This window comes from Phaseolus vulgaris, chromosome 9 (genome assembly GCF_000499845.2).
Source record: "Phaseolus vulgaris cultivar G19833 chromosome 9, P. vulgaris v2.0, whole genome shotgun sequence".
Lineage (NCBI taxonomy): Eukaryota > Viridiplantae > Streptophyta > Magnoliopsida > Fabales > Fabaceae > Phaseolus > Phaseolus vulgaris.
The window spans coordinates 36,838,383-36,857,840 of record NC_023751.2 but is presented as its reverse complement, the minus strand read 5'-3'; the positions used below and the strand labels follow the sequence as shown (position 1 = coordinate 36,857,840).

Genomic DNA, 19,458 nt, shown 5'->3' with positions numbered 1-19,458 from the left:
AAAAAAATTGCATTGTGATGTCGTGGAAAAAGAAAATAAATGACGTGCATTGCTTTGTGATAGAATCTGAGTAAGAAGTAATTTGTGCCGAGAGACGAACAGTAAATCAGAACATAATTAATTCAAACAAATAAAATTTGGATTAGGAATTTGGATTTTCCATTTTTTTAAATCTGTACAACTAAAATGGAAATCTAATATGGAATGTTATAAAATGTGGATTAAAATAAAAACCAGATTTTGGATAAATGAATTTTTAGTGGAGCAAAACAATGCAAAAAAATAGAGCAGTTTGGTTCAATCAGATTTTTTTTGCCCACCCTTATAAAATAGTATTGAAAATTACTTCATTTCTTTATGTCGGTTTATTGTTACGTTTAAATATGTATCTTCACACAACTTTTCAGTTATGATTTTTCATATATGCTTTAATTAGTTAGTATTCAGTTCTATTAGTAAGTGACAACATAAAATTCGATAATTGTAATACTGTAGATTTTTGATGGAGTAAATAAATATTATCACTCTTAAACACGATTATGTAAAACGATATAGGTAAAAAAATGTGAATTAGTACACATTTTATTTATATTTTCTAGTGCAAATAACCCATTTAATAATGTGCAAACGTGTCAATTTAGTTTTGAAAAAAGGAAAAATTAATTATATTTTGAGAATATGTAAAAAAATCACATAATTATCTTCTATAAATAATTTGATTAAGTTATTTTTCTATTTAAATATAATTTTTGGGATGAATTTAACCCTAAATTAGGGATTATTTTATTATCAAAACTATAATATTTTGAAATCAATTTGTATTTTTTAATCTTTTTGTTGAATTTGGGCTTTGAAGACATAATATTAGAAGCCCGGCCCAAGGAAACTAGGGTTTTTGGGATTTATAACAATCGTGTGGAACCCTATTCCTCCTCTACCGCACTCCTTCGTTCATCGTCTTCTCTGGTGGGCGCTTCTCTCTCACGTGTTCCTTTTTCTTTTCTAATTCTTCTGAAAATTCTATGGAGTGCTTATTGTTACTACCTTGTTGTTTTAATGTGATTCAGGTTTATAGATTTTGTGAAGGAATTTTGCAACACTCAACCAAAGATGCAGAACGAGGAAGGACAGATCACTGAGCTTTACATCCCTAGGAAGTGGTATGCACCTCGGTTCTACTATATTTTTCAATTAATTTTATATTTTTTTTGGAAATTTTCGTTTAGTGGTAATTTATGTGTTTGGTCGTTGTGTTTGGGAATTTGAATCGATTTTATGAATATGGTGCAGTTCTGCTACAAACAGATTGATCACCGCCAAAGATCATGCTTCGGTTCAGATTAACATTGGGCATGTGGATGAGAATGGTATCTACAATGGTCAATTCTCCACCTTTGCCCTTTGTGGCTATATCCGCGCTCAGGTAACCATTTTCACTGTTTCTGGACTTGATTTTTCTTTGTTTATTATCATTATTTTTATTTTTCTACTTGCAAATGTTTGTGTCAACTTTGACCTAGTTTTGTTTTTATTTATGCCATTAGTGATTTGTTTTCTTTGCAACCTTCTATTTGTGTTGGTTCGTTGTATTGATTGTGTGGTTAATGAATGTGTATTCTAATTTAGGGTTTTGTTAACGAAATTTTGGATTGTGTGGTTAATTGAAGTGTATTGTAAATTAGGGTTTTTGTTAACGAAATTTTAGGGTTTGATTTTATGCGGGGTTTCTTTTTATATTGAAAAAATGTGTACCTTGGAACTGTTTTATTCTTGAAAATAAATAAACAAATTTATTTCCTGCATAGATATAGATATATTTGGGTGATCAATTGTGAAAATTTTCAGAAAACAGTAGTCCGAGGATAAGAAAACTAATGTAGTTCTGTATGATTAACAACCAGTTTGGTGGTTGCTTTTGATTTCATGAATATGTTGATTATTGTATTTCTATTTTGTGTTCAGGTCCCAGTTTTTGTGTGGAAACTTCATGTTCCATTTATGATATTCTACATACTTGTGAGAATGCATTTCTTGCTTATGATTTGTTTTCATGCTCGTAATTTCCAGGGTGATGCTGACAGTGCCCTAGATCGCCTGTGGCAGAAGAAGAAAGCTGAAGTTAAGCAACAGTAGAATTTGTTACTTTTTCATGTGTTAATTTCTACCCTTACTAGTGATATTTGAGGATTATGATTGTCGTTTTGAGCAAATACTTCTGAATTTTTGTTGGTACTTGGTACCTCCTTCTAAGGTTGTTTTTCTTACAATGCTTTGATTAGTATTCGGTTGTCTTATATTTTAATATTAGGGTATATGTTACCTAGTTTTCTGAAGTTTACTTCACAACACAACAGAATGCTTCGCTGAATTTCTATTTAAAATTAGTGATGGTAAATTTTCGTAAATTTTTACTAAAGTGTATCAATTGTTTTTAAATCTTTTCATGATCTTTAGTTTCTTAATTATTGAAATACGTTAAAGTAATTGTCAGTTTATAATAATTTCATTAATAATATACCACTAGAAAGTGAATTTTTAAAGCTTCTAATGTTGAGAATGTTGTGGGTAGTTTGGGGTGAACCTTATTAATGATTGTAAAATACGTGTGAATACTATTTAAAATGTGTTATTGAAAATCACTGAGAGTGTATATTTCAGTTTTTTTTTAAAATAATAATAATTATTTATATAGGTAACTTATTTAAATATTCAAAATATATTCATTTGTCATGTTTTATAAATCAATCTATTATATCTTAAAATAAATTTAAACTAATTTTATTTGTTTGACCTATTTAAAAGTATTTTCTTTTAAATCAGGTTAAAATTGTGCTTGATTCAATATAGAATGAATTTGAACCAAATCTGTTTTACAATATAAGTCTGAGGGAAACAAATAAGTGATGTTCGAAATAAAGAAAAAATTAAAGATAATTGGGTCTTCGATTACCAAACATTTTTTTCAAATTACTAGAGCTTATCATCATAATTCTTATATCAAAAGAGTGCTTTATTATTTATATTATATTTCTTGCATAAATAAATTATGTCATCCAGTTTTTTCAAAAAAGTATCCTTGTTAAATTGTGATAGAAACTTGAGATTTATTATATATACACACATATATATGGTTGTGATAGAAACTTGAGATTTATTATATATATACACACACATATATACACAACCATATTATGAATTGATATATATATAACATATCAACAAAAAGTTAAATCTTATTTAGTGGCAGACCAAATATTTAGTTACCATTGTATGCATTATTATTAATGTAAATGTTTTTACAGCAACCATTCAATTATAAGAAAGATATAGGCTTTAACACATTCTAGTAAACACATTTATACTCAAGTACAATATAAATATATATCTTATTTTCTATTATTATTATTATTATATTAAAATTTTGAACATATTAAAATTATATATTCATTAGTTGTCTTTAATATATATATATATATATATATATATAATACATACATGTTTGTTTACGTTTTAATCGTTTAAATCTATTAATGGATATAATATTAAAGGCTTACAAGTTATACATATATCAATTTATCCAAGCTTGATAGTATAAAAATTAGAAATAGATTTTTTTTTTTAACTCGCAAGACAAGATAATTAAATGATTTTGTATAATTAAAGGAAATACTTGTGTATTTACAATAAATCAAAATTCACTAATAGTTATTATAAAAAAACTAACAAATTGATCATATGTAGCAATTTATGATTAGATTATAAATCAATATCAATTCATAATATGGTTGTGAAGTATATTTAAAAAAAAAAAGGTTTTTGAAGTGTTTGGAGGAAAAGAAAGGAAGAGAAGAAACGTGAGCCATGAAAGAGTATTCCACACACCACACCTCTCCTCTTCCTTTCTCCTCTCTACCATCCGAATTTCCAACAACCTCCATTTCTTCTTTTCCTTTCAACACTCATTCTTCCTTCACCACTTTCTCTCTTCTCTCATCTCTTTCTTCGTCAACACTCTTCCTTTCCATACCTGCATTCGTAAGTGCCTTCCTTTTTCCCTCACCCCCTCTTTTTTTATTCATTTCACGTGTCTCCTGCTGATTTTTTTGTTCTCTGTGTCTTTCTCTCTTCTGGGTTTTGTTTATTTTGCAAAACAAATAAAATAGAGAATGCCCAATTGGAATTCTGCGGGAAAGTTTTGATCTTGATCTTTCCCCACGTTCAAAATAGGTGAGAGAATCACTGAACGTGAACTGATGCAAAAATGTGCCCTTTTTCTTTTAGTGTTGATTTTTGTTAAGTATTTTCATCACTGTCTGCCACTGTCAATGAAGCTTCACTGTGTGTGTGTGTGAGAGAGAGAGAGAGATTGGAAATAAACAAGCTTATTGTTTCAGTAATTTTGCCTGTTTTTGTGCTATGAGCAAAGGATAATGAATTGATGTTCTTTCTTCCTCTTTTCCTTGTTTCTGGGGGGCTTTACGAGAAGGGGTGGAATGGAGAAGTTCTTCTTTAATCATTAACGTCAAAAGAATTTGGTATTTTTTGTTGGAGCCAAATGGTAAAATTTAACAGTATTCAAATTGTCACAAATAATTTATGAGGTTGAATAAGTGTAGCCTTCAAGGAGTGGATATGGTGTGTTGGTTGAAGCTTATATTTTATTGAATTTCTTTTCCTTTTCCTGATGTTGTAAATTATTGTGGTGGCAACACAATTTAGTTACTGTTGTTGCTTTCCTTGTATTTGTGTGTTGGTACTGTTTACTTTTATGCCAGTGATGTAATATTGATTGTGTTGAGAATGGATTTCTTAAACCAGGAGATAAGCATGCGTAACCCTGAAGGTGAACTTAAAATAAGTTTTGGCTATCAATGCAATAGTGATAAAGGTATACCTTGCAATGAAATCAATAGAACAAGCAGTTTCTCTTGCTTTTCTGGTGCTGCCTTAAGTGCAAATGCTACACTTGCCAACACCAATATCTGCAATGGCGTTATAGGTGAAGAAATCCTTCCGAGTTTGGACTCTCCTAAATCGTTTCGGATGGTACCCTCTTCATCAAGTTTTCCAAAGTTGGACATGTTATCATCTTCTGTCCATAGTAGTTTTTCAAATCTAAGTTGCAGCCCTTCCACTCCAAGTAACATGCTTGACTATGACCCTTGTACATTAAAATCTATGAGTGCTCCTTCCAGAACTGAAGGTTTTCTTAGTGCCATGGATGTTCAAGTTGCTGGAGGAGCGGCTGGTGAAGATAGAGTTCAAGCAGTTTGTTCTGAGGAAAATGGGTGGCTCTTCTGTGCAATTTATGATGGATTCAATGGGAGAGATGCAGCTGACTTTTTGGCGGGTACCCTTTACGACACCATTGTATCTTATTTCAATATGTTACATTGTGATTTGGAACCAGATTCCATAAAAAAAGCTTCTGACAATATGGGTGTGGATGAATCCTTTCCATATACTTTGGATGATAGTCTTATTCTTCAGAAGCATCAATCTCCTTCAAAATTTAAAGGAAACAATTCTGGTCTTGACTGTTTTGCAAACATTACTTCACCTTCCAAGTCAGAAGCATCTTCTAAATCATTTTCACATGGCACAGTACTTGATGGTCTCCAGCATGTTCTTAGTCAGGTTGAGAATGATTTCTTATGCATGGTTGAGCAGGAAATGGAGGAACGTCCAGATTTAGTTTCTATTGGGTCTTGTGTTTTACTTGTGCTTCTTCATGGCAATGATTTATATACACTTAATCTTGGCGACAGCAGAGCAGTATTGGCGACGTGCTGCACAGGTAACTTAATAGATGGGAATGAGAGATTGAAGTCTATCCAGCTCACAGATAGTCATACTGTTGACAATGAAGCTGAAAGAGATCGAGTTCTTGCTGATCACCCTGATGATCCTAAAACCATAGTAGCAGGGAAAGTGAAAGGAAAACTTAAGGTTACTCGAGCTTTAGGAGTAGGGTACTTGAAAAAGGTTGGCATTCTTTGTTATATTTTAGCCAATAAGGTTCCAAAATATTTTGATTTGTGATTTTCTTTTCTAAAAGAATCTCCACTCATAGGTTATTATAGAATCTCCTATCTACAAATGATGAGTGGATGGAACTGTATTACATTTATTGAGTTTGCTAGTTTCTCGATTTGTGTGTGTCATCCTTGCGCAGGGGTCATGCTAATCTTCTCTGTATCGTTCAATTTTATGAACACCCATTATTGCAAAAGGACTTGATTTTCCTTTTTTTTCTTGGCTACAGAAAATTCTGAATGATGCATTAATGGGAATCCTTCGAGTTCCTGATCTCACAAGCCCGCCGTATATTTCAACTGATCCATCGTTGAATGTGCACAAAATCTCAGATTCTGACCAATTTGTGATAGTTGGGAGTGATGGTTTATTTGACTTCTTCAGTAATGATGAAGCAGTACAGCTTGTAGAGTCTTATATCTTGAGAAATCCTTTTGGTGATCCAGCAAAATTTCTTATTGAGCAATTAGTTGCGAGAGCAGCTGATTCTGCAGGTAATTTTCCAAGATCTCATGATAAATTTGATCTTCATTGCATGAATATGAATTCATGTTGTGCTACTTTTGGTTACTAAGTGATTCTCTTGCAGGCTTCAGCATGGAAGAGTTGATGAATGTTCCTGATGGGAAGGAGGAGGAAGTACCATGATGATGTGACAGTAATTGTGATCATCCTTGGCATGAATCAACGGACTTCAAAAGCATCAATTTGCACCTAAACACTGACCAAAGAAAAATCACATTTGAAGCTTTGATGTTCAAAGTGTACATTAGACCTTTAGAACTTAGAATCATTTGTTCCTTTGGTATTTCAAAATTTTGCCGTAGTTTTCCTATTTCTCTGGAAATTGAATGTTACAAATGGTTTCCTTGTATATAATATCAATGAAAAATAGCTTTTTTGTTTCGAAAAATGTAGATAAATGCTTTATATTTTGACTGAAGTTATAAACAAGCTATATTAGTATAGAAATCAAGAGATTTATATATAGAGTAAGATTGTTACATCATATACTTTTCTTCTGAGTTGGTCTGCTTTATATTTGAATTGAGATACATGATGAATGCTTGAAAATATGAAAAGAAGCAAAAGAATCTAAATTTAAGCATGCATAAAAATAAAAGTGCTTCACTCTTTTACAGTTATTCTTTTTGTACTTACAGATAGAAAGTGATGAAATATTTTGAATCTGGAGACTCTGAGCAATATGATATGGTGACATTAAAATGGAAAGAAACAGAAGACTTACTGTTGGTTGTAAAACTTAATAATTAATCTTTGATGAAAAATTGTAACATTCTTATCATGTTTCTCAGCTTCAAAATTCAATTTTTTTTATAGAAACTATTTTTAGTTCTGAAGTTAGTATTTCAAATTACTTTGTCTTGTTGATGTGTTCTTTTTACATTGAAGCATAACCTTTAAAAAGCAAAACAAATCTGGGGCTTGAGGCTTCTGTCAATGGACCAAGAAAAAAATACACACTTCTTTTAAAGAGAAAGTAATAGATATAAGAAATGATGTGATAAAAAGAAGATTAAAGTGATATGGAAGAGAAAAACATGCTTGTAATCAAAGAAATGTTTTTTTCCAAAATGTATATAAATCAAAGACAGACCCAACAGTGACACAAACATGCAAGAAGTTAGTGAACATAAGTAACATCCTTGAACTAAATGAAAAGAGGACACAGAAGATTGTTGTCAAACATCTCCTCATTATAGTGCTGTCATTAAATTATCCTAACAAAAACCTATTTGTGTGAAGAATATCTTGTACTAAAAATGAAAAAGTTGGAAGTTTAAAAAGTAGCTAGAGCTGCTAATAGCAATGCCCTTCTTACTGATATGTTAATTTAGGGCAGACCAAAAAGTGTTTTTAGTGAATTTCAACTTTTGCTCCACAAACTAAAGTTGGCCAACACCTACATGTCCCCAAAACTTGGCACAAATCATGCCTTAGCCACCAACAAGTGTCCCCATAGGTGTAGTAAATGGAACTTATCATGTTCAAATAATACACTATTTCAGTATCCAAAATTTGATTTAGTATATATACTGTGTATAATTGTATTCTTTTTTCACACATACACACATATATTCCAACATCAAACTGCATAACTTTTTGTGGTTCTGCAAGCTTTGATACCCCACATAACATTTTCATCTTTCCAAATTATTCAGTCCTAATTTCCAAGGAAGAATTTGGTAGCCTGCATATTCATTTCTGATTTTCATTAACTTGGTTTTTCATAATCTCTGCATAGATATATTTCTTTCAGTGTCAGGATTGAGTCTAACTAACATAAAGAATCAGTCTCTTACAATTTTGATGAGTTAAAGTTTAAATTTCTACTCAGAAATATATCCATATTTTGCATAAGACTGTGTCTCAAAACACTGTTGTCTTAAAACAAGCATGTGTTTGAGAACAACATATTTATATAATACATTTTTTGCAAAATAATTATACATAACAACTCACATTTTTACATAATCACTTTACAACTTTCAATACTATTATTTTAATATCTTTTTATATTATTCTTTTATATTATTTAATTATAAATTTATCATTTATTATATACAATTTTTGAAGTTTTCAAAGCATCATTTTTCTTTTCTCACTCACAAAGTATTCTTCATATTCCAAGTTGCAGAACTTGAACCAGTTTCCAAATCCTACCCACCTGACAACAGAGTCCCCCACCATTTCTTTTCAGTTTTTCTATTCTCTCTTGTGTATTCAAAATGCACAACCTCCTAAATCATCCACAGAAATGTCATCTTTCAATTTATTCCATTTATATAATCCATATGCTGCTTCTTTCTACTGCTCCAACTTTGTTGAAACAGCTTTTCTAAAGTACTGTGCTTTGTATAGGACAATTTTTTTTCCTGGGTTATCTTTGGCCTTATCCTTTTGCTGATGATCATAGACTTTGATAAGAGATCCCTATTCCTCCATAATGCACTCTAACTTTGAAGGGAATATGCACTTTTTGTTGTTACCATTAGAGAATGTTCTTCTCCTGAAATTGTATATGCATAACATATATGACTACAAAGGGGCCACATTAGGCCATGATTTGCAATTTGGTGCTTAAGCAAAGCTAAAACTAAACATTGGAAATGTCACCAAAACAGTTTTTTAAGTTTTGAAACTCTTTTCAACATAATTTTTAGACGTCTGTGTATTATTTTCTTTAAATAAAAATTTAAATATGTTTTTGGCCATCTGCTTTTATATGAAAAAGGTTTTGTTACTAAATCAAACTTTAGTCTACTGGATACTTATAATAAGAAAACTATTGGAATTGGTTATTATCTGTTTTTGTTATGCGGCAAACTGATTATGAACTAAAATGCTAAAATATTTCATGCTGACTCATCAATAACGTATATGTTACGATATTATAATTCGTCTATGCTTGAGATTTGAGATTTGTTTGTTATGTAATAAAAATCTCAATACAAACTTATTTTAATAATTTTCTTACTACAAAAATTCAGTAGGTCTAAAGTTTGAACTAAGAATAAAAAATTTAATTTCATATTATAGTATAAGAACGAAAAACATATTTAATTCTTAAATAAAATACGGTAATAGTAGGATTTTGTTTTTGCTAATAAAAAAAAATTGTTTTACCCTTAGTTTTGAATGTGAATAACAATTTGTTATAGCAAATCTTATAAATGCACTAAAAAGTGTGAAAAAACATTCCAAGGGTAAAATTACATGTTCCATTCCTTATTTCATAAAATCTCATTTCTAAACTAATGGTAATGGATCAAATAAATAAAATGCATTAAAAAGAGTAATTCAAATCTGCAAACTGACATTGGAGGAAAAAAATTACAATCTTTTACTTCTTATTTTCATGCTTAAGAAAATGTGAACTTTGCAACTGCAATAGGATTTTCAAACTATCTAAGAAATAATAATAATAATAATAATAATAATAATAATAATAGTAATAATAATATCCATAGTGCCACAATGTCTTCACTTTCAAGTATCACATAACAGAACACCCATTAACATTTTCATCACTGAAGATCTCAAATGAAACCAACGGTGCTGATTGAAAGTGATGGCCATCTTGGTCTAGACCAGCACACGTGTAGGGTGAGGATGGAAAGTAGTAACAAGGATACAATCTGTTATAAGCTGCAACACCACTTTCTGGATAGAAAAGCGAATGCTGACGTGTAGGGTCCACATTCACTGGGCCCACAAAATCCTGAAACTGCAATCCAGTGTGTGCAGGTGCACCAGTAGCTGCTTCCACTGAACTCAAACCACTCTGGCAAAAAAAATTCTTCTTCTTCTTAGCAGCGCCGCCACCACCTTCGCTCCGACCACCCTTCGACGGCATCTGGTCACCGGAGGAGCACTTCTCCGGCGAGTTGTTGCTGCTGCTTTTGTTCTCACTGTTACACTTGGCAGAAGCATTTTCAGTTCCCTTGTGTTTTTCCACACTCTGTGGCTCTCTTGCTTCATCCTTCTTCTTCTTCTTCTTCAGCCCTTTGCCGGAGATTTTTCCTTCATTCTCCGGCCAAATCTCGGCTTGTTTCCCGGCTCTGACCAGCTTCTTGAGAAGGGTCTCCAAAGCAACATTTCCAGTGACTGTTACTTTGTTCTGCTGTGGGTCTATTGTTGCAGTGAAAACACCTACAAAATGGAACTTTACTTTAGAATTGAAAGTAATTTAATTCGTAATAAAGTTATCCTAGTTCGGTAATATACACTGTTTTGTCCCTTTCGTTAGAGAATGTGGGATCTGTGACATTTTCTTGTTTCCTGGTTCAGAATGTTATGTATGTGGGAGTGGGAGTAATAACAACAACAGTGTAATACTTCTGCATGGGAAAAGAAGAATGCTCTCTGCAGAATAGAAAACAAGTGTACGAAAAAGGAGTTGAAATAAATGAAATTTGAAGCTGGATTTGTGTTATGTTTTTCTACCATATATTTGTAGACTAGTACTACTTTCATAGTTTTTTGGTGTAAATTTACTTTTTGTTGAAAGAAGTGTGATATAGTACCATCAATGCTCTTCAGAACTTTCTTTACTTTCCTCCTGCAACCTTCACAGTGGATTGAAACTTTCAAGAACCATGTCTAGGAGAACAAAAGAGAGTTGAACAATTAGTTTCTGCAGAACAAAAAACTGAGATTACACATGCATTAGTTGTTGTGGTAGTAGTAGTAGTACCTGATAGTTGAAAGGTTGTGAAGCAAGTTGAGAAGGTTTTGTATCCATTGAGAGAGGGAAGTGGAAGAATTGAAGGATTGAAGGGATTGGAGAGTTGGAAGAAGAGAAAGAGAAAAAGAAAGAAGGGAAAATGCCAAGAATGTACTTGGAAGTGTGCACTCTCTTGGGGAGCAAAGTGTGCAGGCAAAGATGAATGGCTATCAAAGTATAATGTGACAGTGACAGAAGAGCACACTCTGCTACTGCATCATTCTACAACCTTCTTCCTTCTTTCATTTTTATTTCTCAATGTTAAAAGAAGAGTAGGATACAATGAAAAATAGTGATTCTTACTTTATTTTTATAGCTACTTACTTTATTTTTATAGCTACTCACTGTTTCTTTCTCTATGCTTGCATTATTTGTTTTAGGAAAATGATGTTTGGATAACTCTTTGATTTATATAATTTTTTAGTGATGGGTTTAGAAATAAATGTATGTAATAAAGAGTAAGTTTGTAATTAAATAATATAAAAAATATTAAATAATAAGATTAAGAGTTGTAATATAGTGGTATAAAAATGTGAATTGTGAATGTATCAATTACATTGTGTCTTACAAATATACTACTTCACTTTTGTTTCATTTTCAACATATTACTTTGTTTGTTTGTTTATAGGAAGCTATTTCTTATGCTTATAGATAACATTATTTTTTGCAACTTTCTTAACTTCATACATCAATTAACATTTCTATCATATATTTTCATGAAATATTACCATCTTTTTAGATTTTATAATTTTCACTTAATTTTTCTTAGCTATTGTCCCAAGTTGGATTTGTATTCAGGGTGTGTTTCGATTTGGTGAGATGGAAAGGAGAAGAAAAGAGAAGAATAAAAGTAGAAAAGATGGTTTGAATATACAAAACACTCATCTTTTATGTATATAAAATTCACCCTGTATTTGTTGGTGTCACTAAACCATTTTAATATTTCATAGTTTGAGATTTGGGGGAGAAAAAAAAGGAGCCATTCATTACTGTTTTTTTTTCTTCTGCAAATGGTGTAATTTCATTTTTAAAATAAAAAAATGTTTTAAAATTAGACTAATCATAATTATTAGATATAATTTCAATTTTTATATTATATTGAAGTTGTATATATATCAAATTTTACTAAATGATGATCCATATGCACGACTTGCTCAATTCTGCAGTAATTTTTTTTTTCACCATTTCAGAAAATAACAAATGGAATTAGTGGGAAAAAAAGCCTTCATTACTTCTGGTTTGAACAAAAACCAATTCATTTCATCCAATTTATTGCCAAGGAAAGTAATAGACTAGTTTGTTCTCAAGTAATCCATGAAGGAAGTTAGTGCAGCAAAATCTAGGTAGAAAATGTCCAATCTAAGCCACTGCAAGATAACCAAATTTAACATAACCACTTGAACATTGGTTACAGTGTTCTTTCATCTTCAGTGTCTACATGCCACATCAAAATCTTCCCACCAGGAAAATCAGCATGTCATGTATTTTCACCTGAGAATGGCATTGAAACCCAATTCTCAAGCAATGCATTTGCACATGATTCAGGTAAGACTTCACACACTACCTGATGTTATTGATTAGCCATATGAAAACAAAAACTCTATCTCTAAAGTTTTAAACAGATATATTTGTGGTAATAGAGTTCTGGTTAGGTAATCCAATTACAACAGAGTTTTACCATGCTGAGCATTGGAGGATGGACTAGGACTACACAAAAGCAATAGTTCACTTCCCATCCAAAACTGCACTTTTCCAGAGCATGAGGTAAGCTTGTTAAGACCTTATAATAGTAATATGGTAGGTAAACTCAATAAATATTCAAGAGTTCAGACTTTGCAGAGCATATTTTTTAAGCTGGTTTTTAAAAACATACTTTAAGAATAAAAAAGTATAAACATTACTACTGTTATGTATTAATGATAAATACTTTATATTGTAATAACTACAATTTTGAGACTACCCTTCTAAACAATGATGATTTAACCAAACTTTCCCTGGGAACTCAAGTAATTAAAATCAGTAGACTTCTATTGTTAAATTTATGACAAAATCTACCATGTCCTGAAAACCACTTATTTGATACTAGACTGCAAGTATCATCATGGAAAAAGATATTTTAAATGAAATGATTTGGCCACTAATTGATTTAGATTTATTAATTTAAAGATAGAAAAAACTATGAAACCCAAAAACAAAATTAAATAACTGAAACAAATACATCTTTCTTATATGTAGGCCAAAAGCTAAGGTGAATGGATTGGTTTTAATTTATGAAAAACTTCAATACATGTATTTTCCCATTTTATGAATATGAAAAAGTTTATTTAGTTTAATCTTCACTAGCCAACTCAGAAGCAAACGAAAGCATATCACAATTTGTACAAGTAAATATCGATTAGTCTCAGAAGGAGGGGTAAAAGGAAATTTACCATTGATTCAATTTCTGTATTACACCCAATAATAGTAATGAAACACATAAAATATCTACCAATAATAGAGTCATTCAGCTTCCAGGGTGTAGCACTGGGAGTAGCAAATACTCCAATTAAAGGCCATTTAATTTTCAGCTACTTTTGCTGCTATTATCTTCTCCTGCTACCACCTCTTGTTCTTCCTTGTCAATTTCTTCAATCTTTGTCTCCTGTGCCGGAGTATGCTTGACGTCTGAGGCATCCTGAAGCTGCAATCATTCATCAATGTTGGTGCATTTAATAACAGAAATACAACATAATCTGGGAAGAACTTGTCATGAAAACACCCATAAGCTGTAGAGTAAAAAAGATTCTCCCAAAACTTACCCCCAAGTTTCTTAAGCTAGCAGTAACATCCTCTTGTTGCTGCTGAAGGGTAGCCCTCAAATCTTGAAATTCCTAATTTTGATTTCATAAACAAATTTTCACGCAACAAAACTAATTTGGCAGAAAAAAATTAGAAAAGAAGCACACTTACTACTCGAAGTTGGTCCACTTCAACATTAAGTGTTTTCTTAAGTTCTGACAGCTCCTGCATGAACAAATGAAAACCCATCAGAAGTTGCAAAACAGCAAATTTACCACATGCATATAAAATTAGAGTGAAGCTGAAGTAACATTCAAAGCAGTTATATTATAATAAAAACAGAGTTCAACTACCTATCAATATAACCAGAAAAACAAGGAAAACACGAGTAAACTTGTTCTCCATTAAATCTTTAGCTATAACCACATAATGTGGACCCTGTCTGAACGATGCAAAATAATAATAAATACAAGCCATGGACCATGGAAAATCCTTTCATTTACGAAAGTAGTCAGAGCAAATATATGACGTGTATATGCACATCTACCAGCATAATAAAATATCACAGACTTCTTGTTGGTTGTTACTCTGAAGATTAAGTGTATACGCACATCCAATAAATGGACTTTTGACCAACTTGCTATACTTGGAGAAGAAACAAATATAGTTTAGGTCCTACATAGCATATACATTTATTACACATTATTAACTTAGTCCAATAGAAAAAAAAAAAATCAATGAAATCAATACACAAAGTTCTTATGGCCTGTCAACTAAAACCAAGAAATAGTGGTGAAAGAAACTACTATGAAATATAAGGACCAAATTGAAAATTACTTATAAGGATTGAATATAATATCTTTAGTCTTCATACATGTTCTTGGAATTTGGGCTTAGGAACTAATCCAACCTCGTAAAATCAAAGTGCAAGGTTGTCCAAGTCTTGTAAAGACTATATTAGCCCTGTCTCTAGTGGATATTGAGTCCCAACCGCCCTTCCCCTCAAACCCAGGATTGGACATTTAGAGCATTTAAAAATATAGGTGACTCAATACAATCCCTTCACACCTAGGACTAGAGGTATACATCTAGAATGTAAACAAATACAAGTGATCCAATAAATCTAAGATTGACTTTGTTATAATCTTAAAATTTGGACTTGGTCATTCTCATTTGCAATTTGATGTCTTCATTTTATAAATCTTAAGAATCTAATAGACAGTTATAACACTCGTAGACAAGGACGGACTTGAAAATACAAAATAATTGTGCAGATAAAGACTGAGCTGAAGACCTTTTCATAAGACCCAATTGTAAACAAGGATCACATTTACATATATGGAACAAAATATATTTTAACCAAAGAAGAAACTATCCAGTACATTTAAACATGAGCATCAATAAATCAGAAAAATACAATATGAAGGCAAAATTTCCTTGTGTGAATATATTTTACGTCTCTAGTCTGCGTAAGGTGCTCTGTAACCTTGAACTGGATAATAAGAGATCTTAGAGTTCTAAACATTGACAAAAATAAAAAATAAGAACTTGTTCAATGTTAAGATAAGGATAATGAAGGCCAAGGCTTTAAATTACAGACCAAAAGCTTTCCTTTCAGATGCACAATAGATTTGGCTGAATAAATGCCTAATCAAGTTAACTACATTATTAAAAGCACACGTTATGTTATTGTTAGGCGAGTATGGAAACAAAACCAAATTGGTACATATAATTGTGCCATTTCCCAGGTCAGCACGGGGTTAAACATACCCAGAATACGCATATAACCACACATCAACAATGAGTTCATAGATACAAAGGCAAACACACTCACCAAATAATTGTCCTTAAAATCACAAAATTCATAATGCAAAAATAAGTTTTTCACTATCATCGACTATTTTATGAGCATCCTAAATGCCACTTTATTTTATCAGAATATAAGTCCTGGCAAACAGAACAAATAAAGAAAAAACAAGTTGCTAGATTTTAAATGAACAGCATGAGAGAAAGGTGGGAGTGGCAAAAATGTGATTGTTAAGATGAATGTGTAACCACACAGAAAGGAAAAGATACAAATGATACATACAAAAAAAAAAGAAAATCAGTAGGGTTATGATATCAATGATTGAGAAGGGGATGACGGAAGATTAGATGTGATAATTTGGACACGTAAAAAAAGACTACAAGAGACACACAGTTGAAAAGAGTAGGTTTTGGCACCACTAAATACAGTAGATTGCATGAATTCTAATCCTGTTAAAGAAAAGAATAGGGAAACCAAGAAGGACTTCGGAGGAATTTGTCAAGGGAGACCTCCTGATAAATATATTCTTGAAGCTTTGGTTTTTAACTGAGTTATGTAGTCATCCTCATCTAGTGAAATACAACTTAGTCGCAAAATGCCATCTTCAAAAATTCCCGAAATCATGGTTTAAAGTGTGGCTTGCAACCGCAATTGTGGCTGCAGTTTAAAACTATGCCTGAATTCCAGACAGGCAAAATAAGTATGTTTAGAAAGAGAAAAATAAGACAGGCAAAATAAGTATGTTTAGAAAGAGAAAAATAATTCAAGAAGGTTACATAACATTTAAAAAAAGAAAGAAAAAAAAAGGTAAAACATTAAGTTTGAGATAATCTACCATCTCTTAAGCCATAGATTTTCCATGCCAAAATACTCAATCATTCAAACTAAACAAAAATACATCCAAACACACAAAGAGCTCAGAGAAAACTTGTGACATGAAGCACAAAAATCTTTTTGAGACTACACTCTAAAGCAAAATGCAGTGCTTAACAGACATGGATCAAAATCATCATCATCACTTACATCACGATAAACCTTGACTTGTGTATCCAACTTAGACCTCCAACTTTGCAAATCCTACAAATATATCAAAAGAAAACAAATTCAGCAGCAGCAAACCAGCAGGTAGAATAGTGAACTACAATAGCTAACAAACAATGCACCAATAAGAAATGAAAAAAAAAAATGCCCCACCTGTTTCAAGCTCTGAATTCTTCCCAGAAGCTCCGATCTCGATTCATTAAGTTCCTGGAACAATACAGAAAAAATTTAGACAAGGTTGTGGGAGTTTCATTTTACGTATAAAAAGAAACTGTAAAAAAAAATAAAAAATACCGCGATTTTAGAGGTAACGGGAGTGATGTTCTCCTTCTTCTGAAAACGAAAAGAAAATTAGTAGGGATTTTAAGAATTGAAATTAAAGGTGGATTGTGAAATGATGAAAGAGAAGAAGAAAACAGACGGTGGAGAGAGGAAGAGAGGAATCTGAGTTGGCCATTGAGGATGGGATCGGAGATTTGGGAGAAGAGGATTTGTTGTTGTTCTAGGGTTTGTGAAGGGAGCGTGGTTTGGTGAGTGTTGTTGTTGGGGCAGAAGAGAAGAGAAGAGAACAATACTCTAGTAACAACAACGTTAAAGTCACCAACAGACAACAAACGACCACAATTTTTTGAAAAAACGAGGATAAAGAGATTCAATTGGGCGGGATTTCAAAATATACCAGCAAGTTGCAATTCTCCTTATTTATAGCTCCAACTTTTTTTTATTTTCGCTATTTTATTTCATTTTAAATATCTTTTTTGAAACACATATTTTAGTTTCCAAAATGATAAATTTAAAATTCATAAAATTTGTTCTGAAAAATATGTTTCGTAAGTATTTCAAAAAAAATAATCTGAAAATCATTTTTAAAATGAGTAAAATGAATGAGATGCAAGAAGCCATTTGTTGGAGTGCTGGGAAAAACACTCCTTTATTTTTTTATATAGTAGAGATTAGTTTTTTAACCCAGCACACTTTTTTTTTTACGTGTTTTGTTTCATTGTCATCTTTATTATTTAGTTCTATCGTTTTTATAATTTACTAAAACTATAAACTGATTTTTATACTCTTTTTTTTCTTTTGGTAACTATTATAATAAGTAATTTATTTTTAATGATATTTATTATTTTCTTTCATCTCTTTTTGTTAGGTTTTGGTACGGATAACAGTAACTAATTAAAGATAAAATAATTTTTATTTTTAAATCATTTTTATAGAGTGTGGGAGGCAAGTGTACTACTAGATAGTTGAGAAGGTCAATATGGCTGAATGGTCGAGAAGACTGAATAACTCTCTTAAATCAAACACAGCTCGTAAATTCACAATTAACCGTGATTAAGTCAAATTAGCTATAAATCGTGTTTAAGACACAATTGAATCTTCTTTTTGACCCACGAGCGGGTCCATGACAGTTGAGGCTCATCCAAAATATATAAATACCAAAGGAAGTCAAGTGATAGAGGTGATTTTTGTTCTCATATTATACTCAAACTAATTTGATCGTCAGAGTGCCTTTGCAAGTTTTTCCCACTCACTCGACAAAAAAGAATAACCAATCGGAAACCACCACACCTGAAGACCGTGAAAACTGAAAGCAGAAGATAGAAAAAGTCACTATAAAAAGAACCTGACATTGTAAAAACAAGTTTAAGCTATTTTTTTATTTTTAAATATGTTTCAGCTAGGTCGAGAGAAATTTATTTACATAATCAATTTAAAGAAGAATTTATAAAAAAAATTGAAAATTCAGGGATCAGTTTAATGAAGAAATATTTAATAATATATTGTTTAATTTTAAAAAAAAATCAATTTAAGATATCTGCTATTTTATTTTAATTCAACTTATAAAATTATTAATAATAATAAATATTACAAAAATTAATTGAAGTATGATAATATGTTTTATTTTGATTTTTATATATATTTTAAATATTAAAAGTATATATTTGTTATGATGATTTTCTTAATATCGATTGAATCATGATTGAACTATTAAATGCTGAACCAGTGTTTAATTAGAATAAGTTTATTCTATATTTCTTACCTATGTTAAGGAACAACTTTGACTCTGGTCTTATTCTAAAATATTTCAAAGTAGATAAAAAAATAACACTCGACATGTAAAAGTAATGGTCTTCTAAATAATATGCTTCTTCCTTCCTAACTTTATGTTCACAATGCTAGTTATAGTTTTTTTTAAGACAACAATTTTTATTGTTTAAAAAGTTACAATAAAAATTATTTTAAAATATAAATTTTACCAAAGAGAGACTTAAACAAGAAAACAAATAAATGAAGTGATGCGTGATATCAAAAGTGTGATACAATATCTGTCTTGAAAACAACTTTTACTTTAATTAAAAGGAAAGTTAAGTAAAATAATATTAAAGTAATATATATATATATATATATATATATATATATATATATTTTTAAGCATGCTTTGAAGTAATAATTAGGGAAGTTTGTGGGCATCATAAAGGTACTGTTACCCAAAAAAATCAAGCAAAAAGGTAATCTAACATAATCATAATCATAACATTTTAAT

The 19,458-nt window shown here is 31.1% G+C and overlaps 3 protein-coding genes, 1 non-coding gene and 1 pseudogene across 4 annotated transcripts; 2 read left to right on the top strand and 3 right to left on the bottom strand.

Annotated features, from left to right (window-relative positions):
• The first annotated feature begins 845 nt into the window (after positions 1–845).
• LOC137820067 (small ribosomal subunit protein eS21) lies at positions 846–2,281 on the top strand. The gene is made up of 4 exons (XM_068623846.1): positions 846–966; positions 1,068–1,160; positions 1,291–1,423; positions 2,068–2,281. The coding sequence occupies exons 2-4, from the start codon at positions 1,111–1,113 to the stop codon at positions 2,131–2,133; spliced, it is 249 nt and encodes an 82-aa protein (XP_068479947.1). The 5' UTR covers positions 846–966; positions 1,068–1,110; the 3' UTR covers positions 2,134–2,281.
• A 1,495-nt stretch (positions 2,282–3,776) lies between these two features.
• On the top strand, positions 3,777–6,949 carry LOC137822014 (probable protein phosphatase 2C 40; annotated as a pseudogene).
• Positions 6,130–6,234, bottom strand: LOC137823216 (U6 spliceosomal RNA). The gene has a single exon (XR_011083086.1). It is a non-coding gene; the product is annotated as a U6 spliceosomal RNA (small nuclear RNA).
• A 3,028-nt stretch (positions 6,950–9,977) lies between the features above and the next one.
• LOC137821037 (heavy metal-associated isoprenylated plant protein 35-like) lies at positions 9,978–11,550 on the bottom strand. The gene is made up of 3 exons (XM_068625449.1): positions 11,255–11,550; positions 11,085–11,160; positions 9,978–10,710 (listed from the first exon to the last, which is right to left on the bottom strand). The coding sequence occupies exons 1-3, from the start codon at positions 11,300–11,302 to the stop codon at positions 10,055–10,057; spliced, it is 780 nt and encodes a 259-aa protein (XP_068481550.1). The 5' UTR covers positions 11,303–11,550; the 3' UTR covers positions 9,978–10,054.
• A 2,139-nt stretch (positions 11,551–13,689) lies between these two features.
• On the bottom strand, positions 13,690–17,587 carry LOC137820066 (uncharacterized). The gene is made up of 7 exons (XM_068623845.1): positions 17,332–17,587; positions 17,205–17,243; positions 17,064–17,117; positions 16,893–16,946; positions 14,234–14,287; positions 14,083–14,154; positions 13,690–13,964 (listed from the first exon to the last, which is right to left on the bottom strand). Exons 1-7 carry the CDS (start codon positions 17,365–17,367, stop codon positions 13,848–13,850), a joined length of 426 nt encoding a protein of 141 aa, XP_068479946.1. The 5' UTR covers positions 17,368–17,587; the 3' UTR covers positions 13,690–13,847.
• Between the last annotated feature and the right edge of the window lie 1,871 nt (positions 17,588–19,458).

Bases quoted from the DNA above. Each gene is read 5' to 3' on its own strand.
- LOC137820067 (XM_068623846.1), top strand. From the start codon at position 1,111: ATGCAGAACGAGGAAGGACAGATCACTGAGCTTTACATCCCTAGGAAG. The intron at 1,161-1,290 runs GTATGCACCTCG...AATATGGTGCAG, and splicing joins CTTTACATCCCTAGGAAGTG to TTCTGCTACAAACAGATTGA. The intron at 1,424-2,067 runs GTAACCATTTTC...CGTAATTTCCAG, and splicing joins GTGGCTATATCCGCGCTCAG to GGTGATGCTGACAGTGCCCT.
- LOC137821037 (XM_068625449.1), bottom strand. From the start codon at position 11,302: ATGGATACAAAACCTTCTCAACTTGCTTCACAACCTTTCAACTATCAG. The intron at 11,161-11,254 runs GTACTACTACTA...TTGTTCTCCTAG, and splicing joins CACAACCTTTCAACTATCAG to ACATGGTTCTTGAAAGTTTC. The intron at 10,711-11,084 runs GTACTATATCAC...TCCATTTTGTAG, and splicing joins AGTTCTGAAGAGCATTGATG to GTGTTTTCACTGCAACAATA.
- LOC137820066 (XM_068623845.1), bottom strand. From the start codon at position 17,367: ATGGCCAACTCAGATTCCTCTCTTCCTCTCTCCACC. The intron at 14,288-16,892 runs GTAAGTGATGAT...TTGTTCATGCAG, and splicing joins AAGTCAAGGTTTATCGTGAT to GAGCTGTCAGAACTTAAGAA. The intron at 13,965-14,082 runs GTAAGTTTTGGG...GAATGATTGCAG, and splicing joins CTAGCTTAAGAAACTTGGGG to CTTCAGGATGCCTCAGACGT.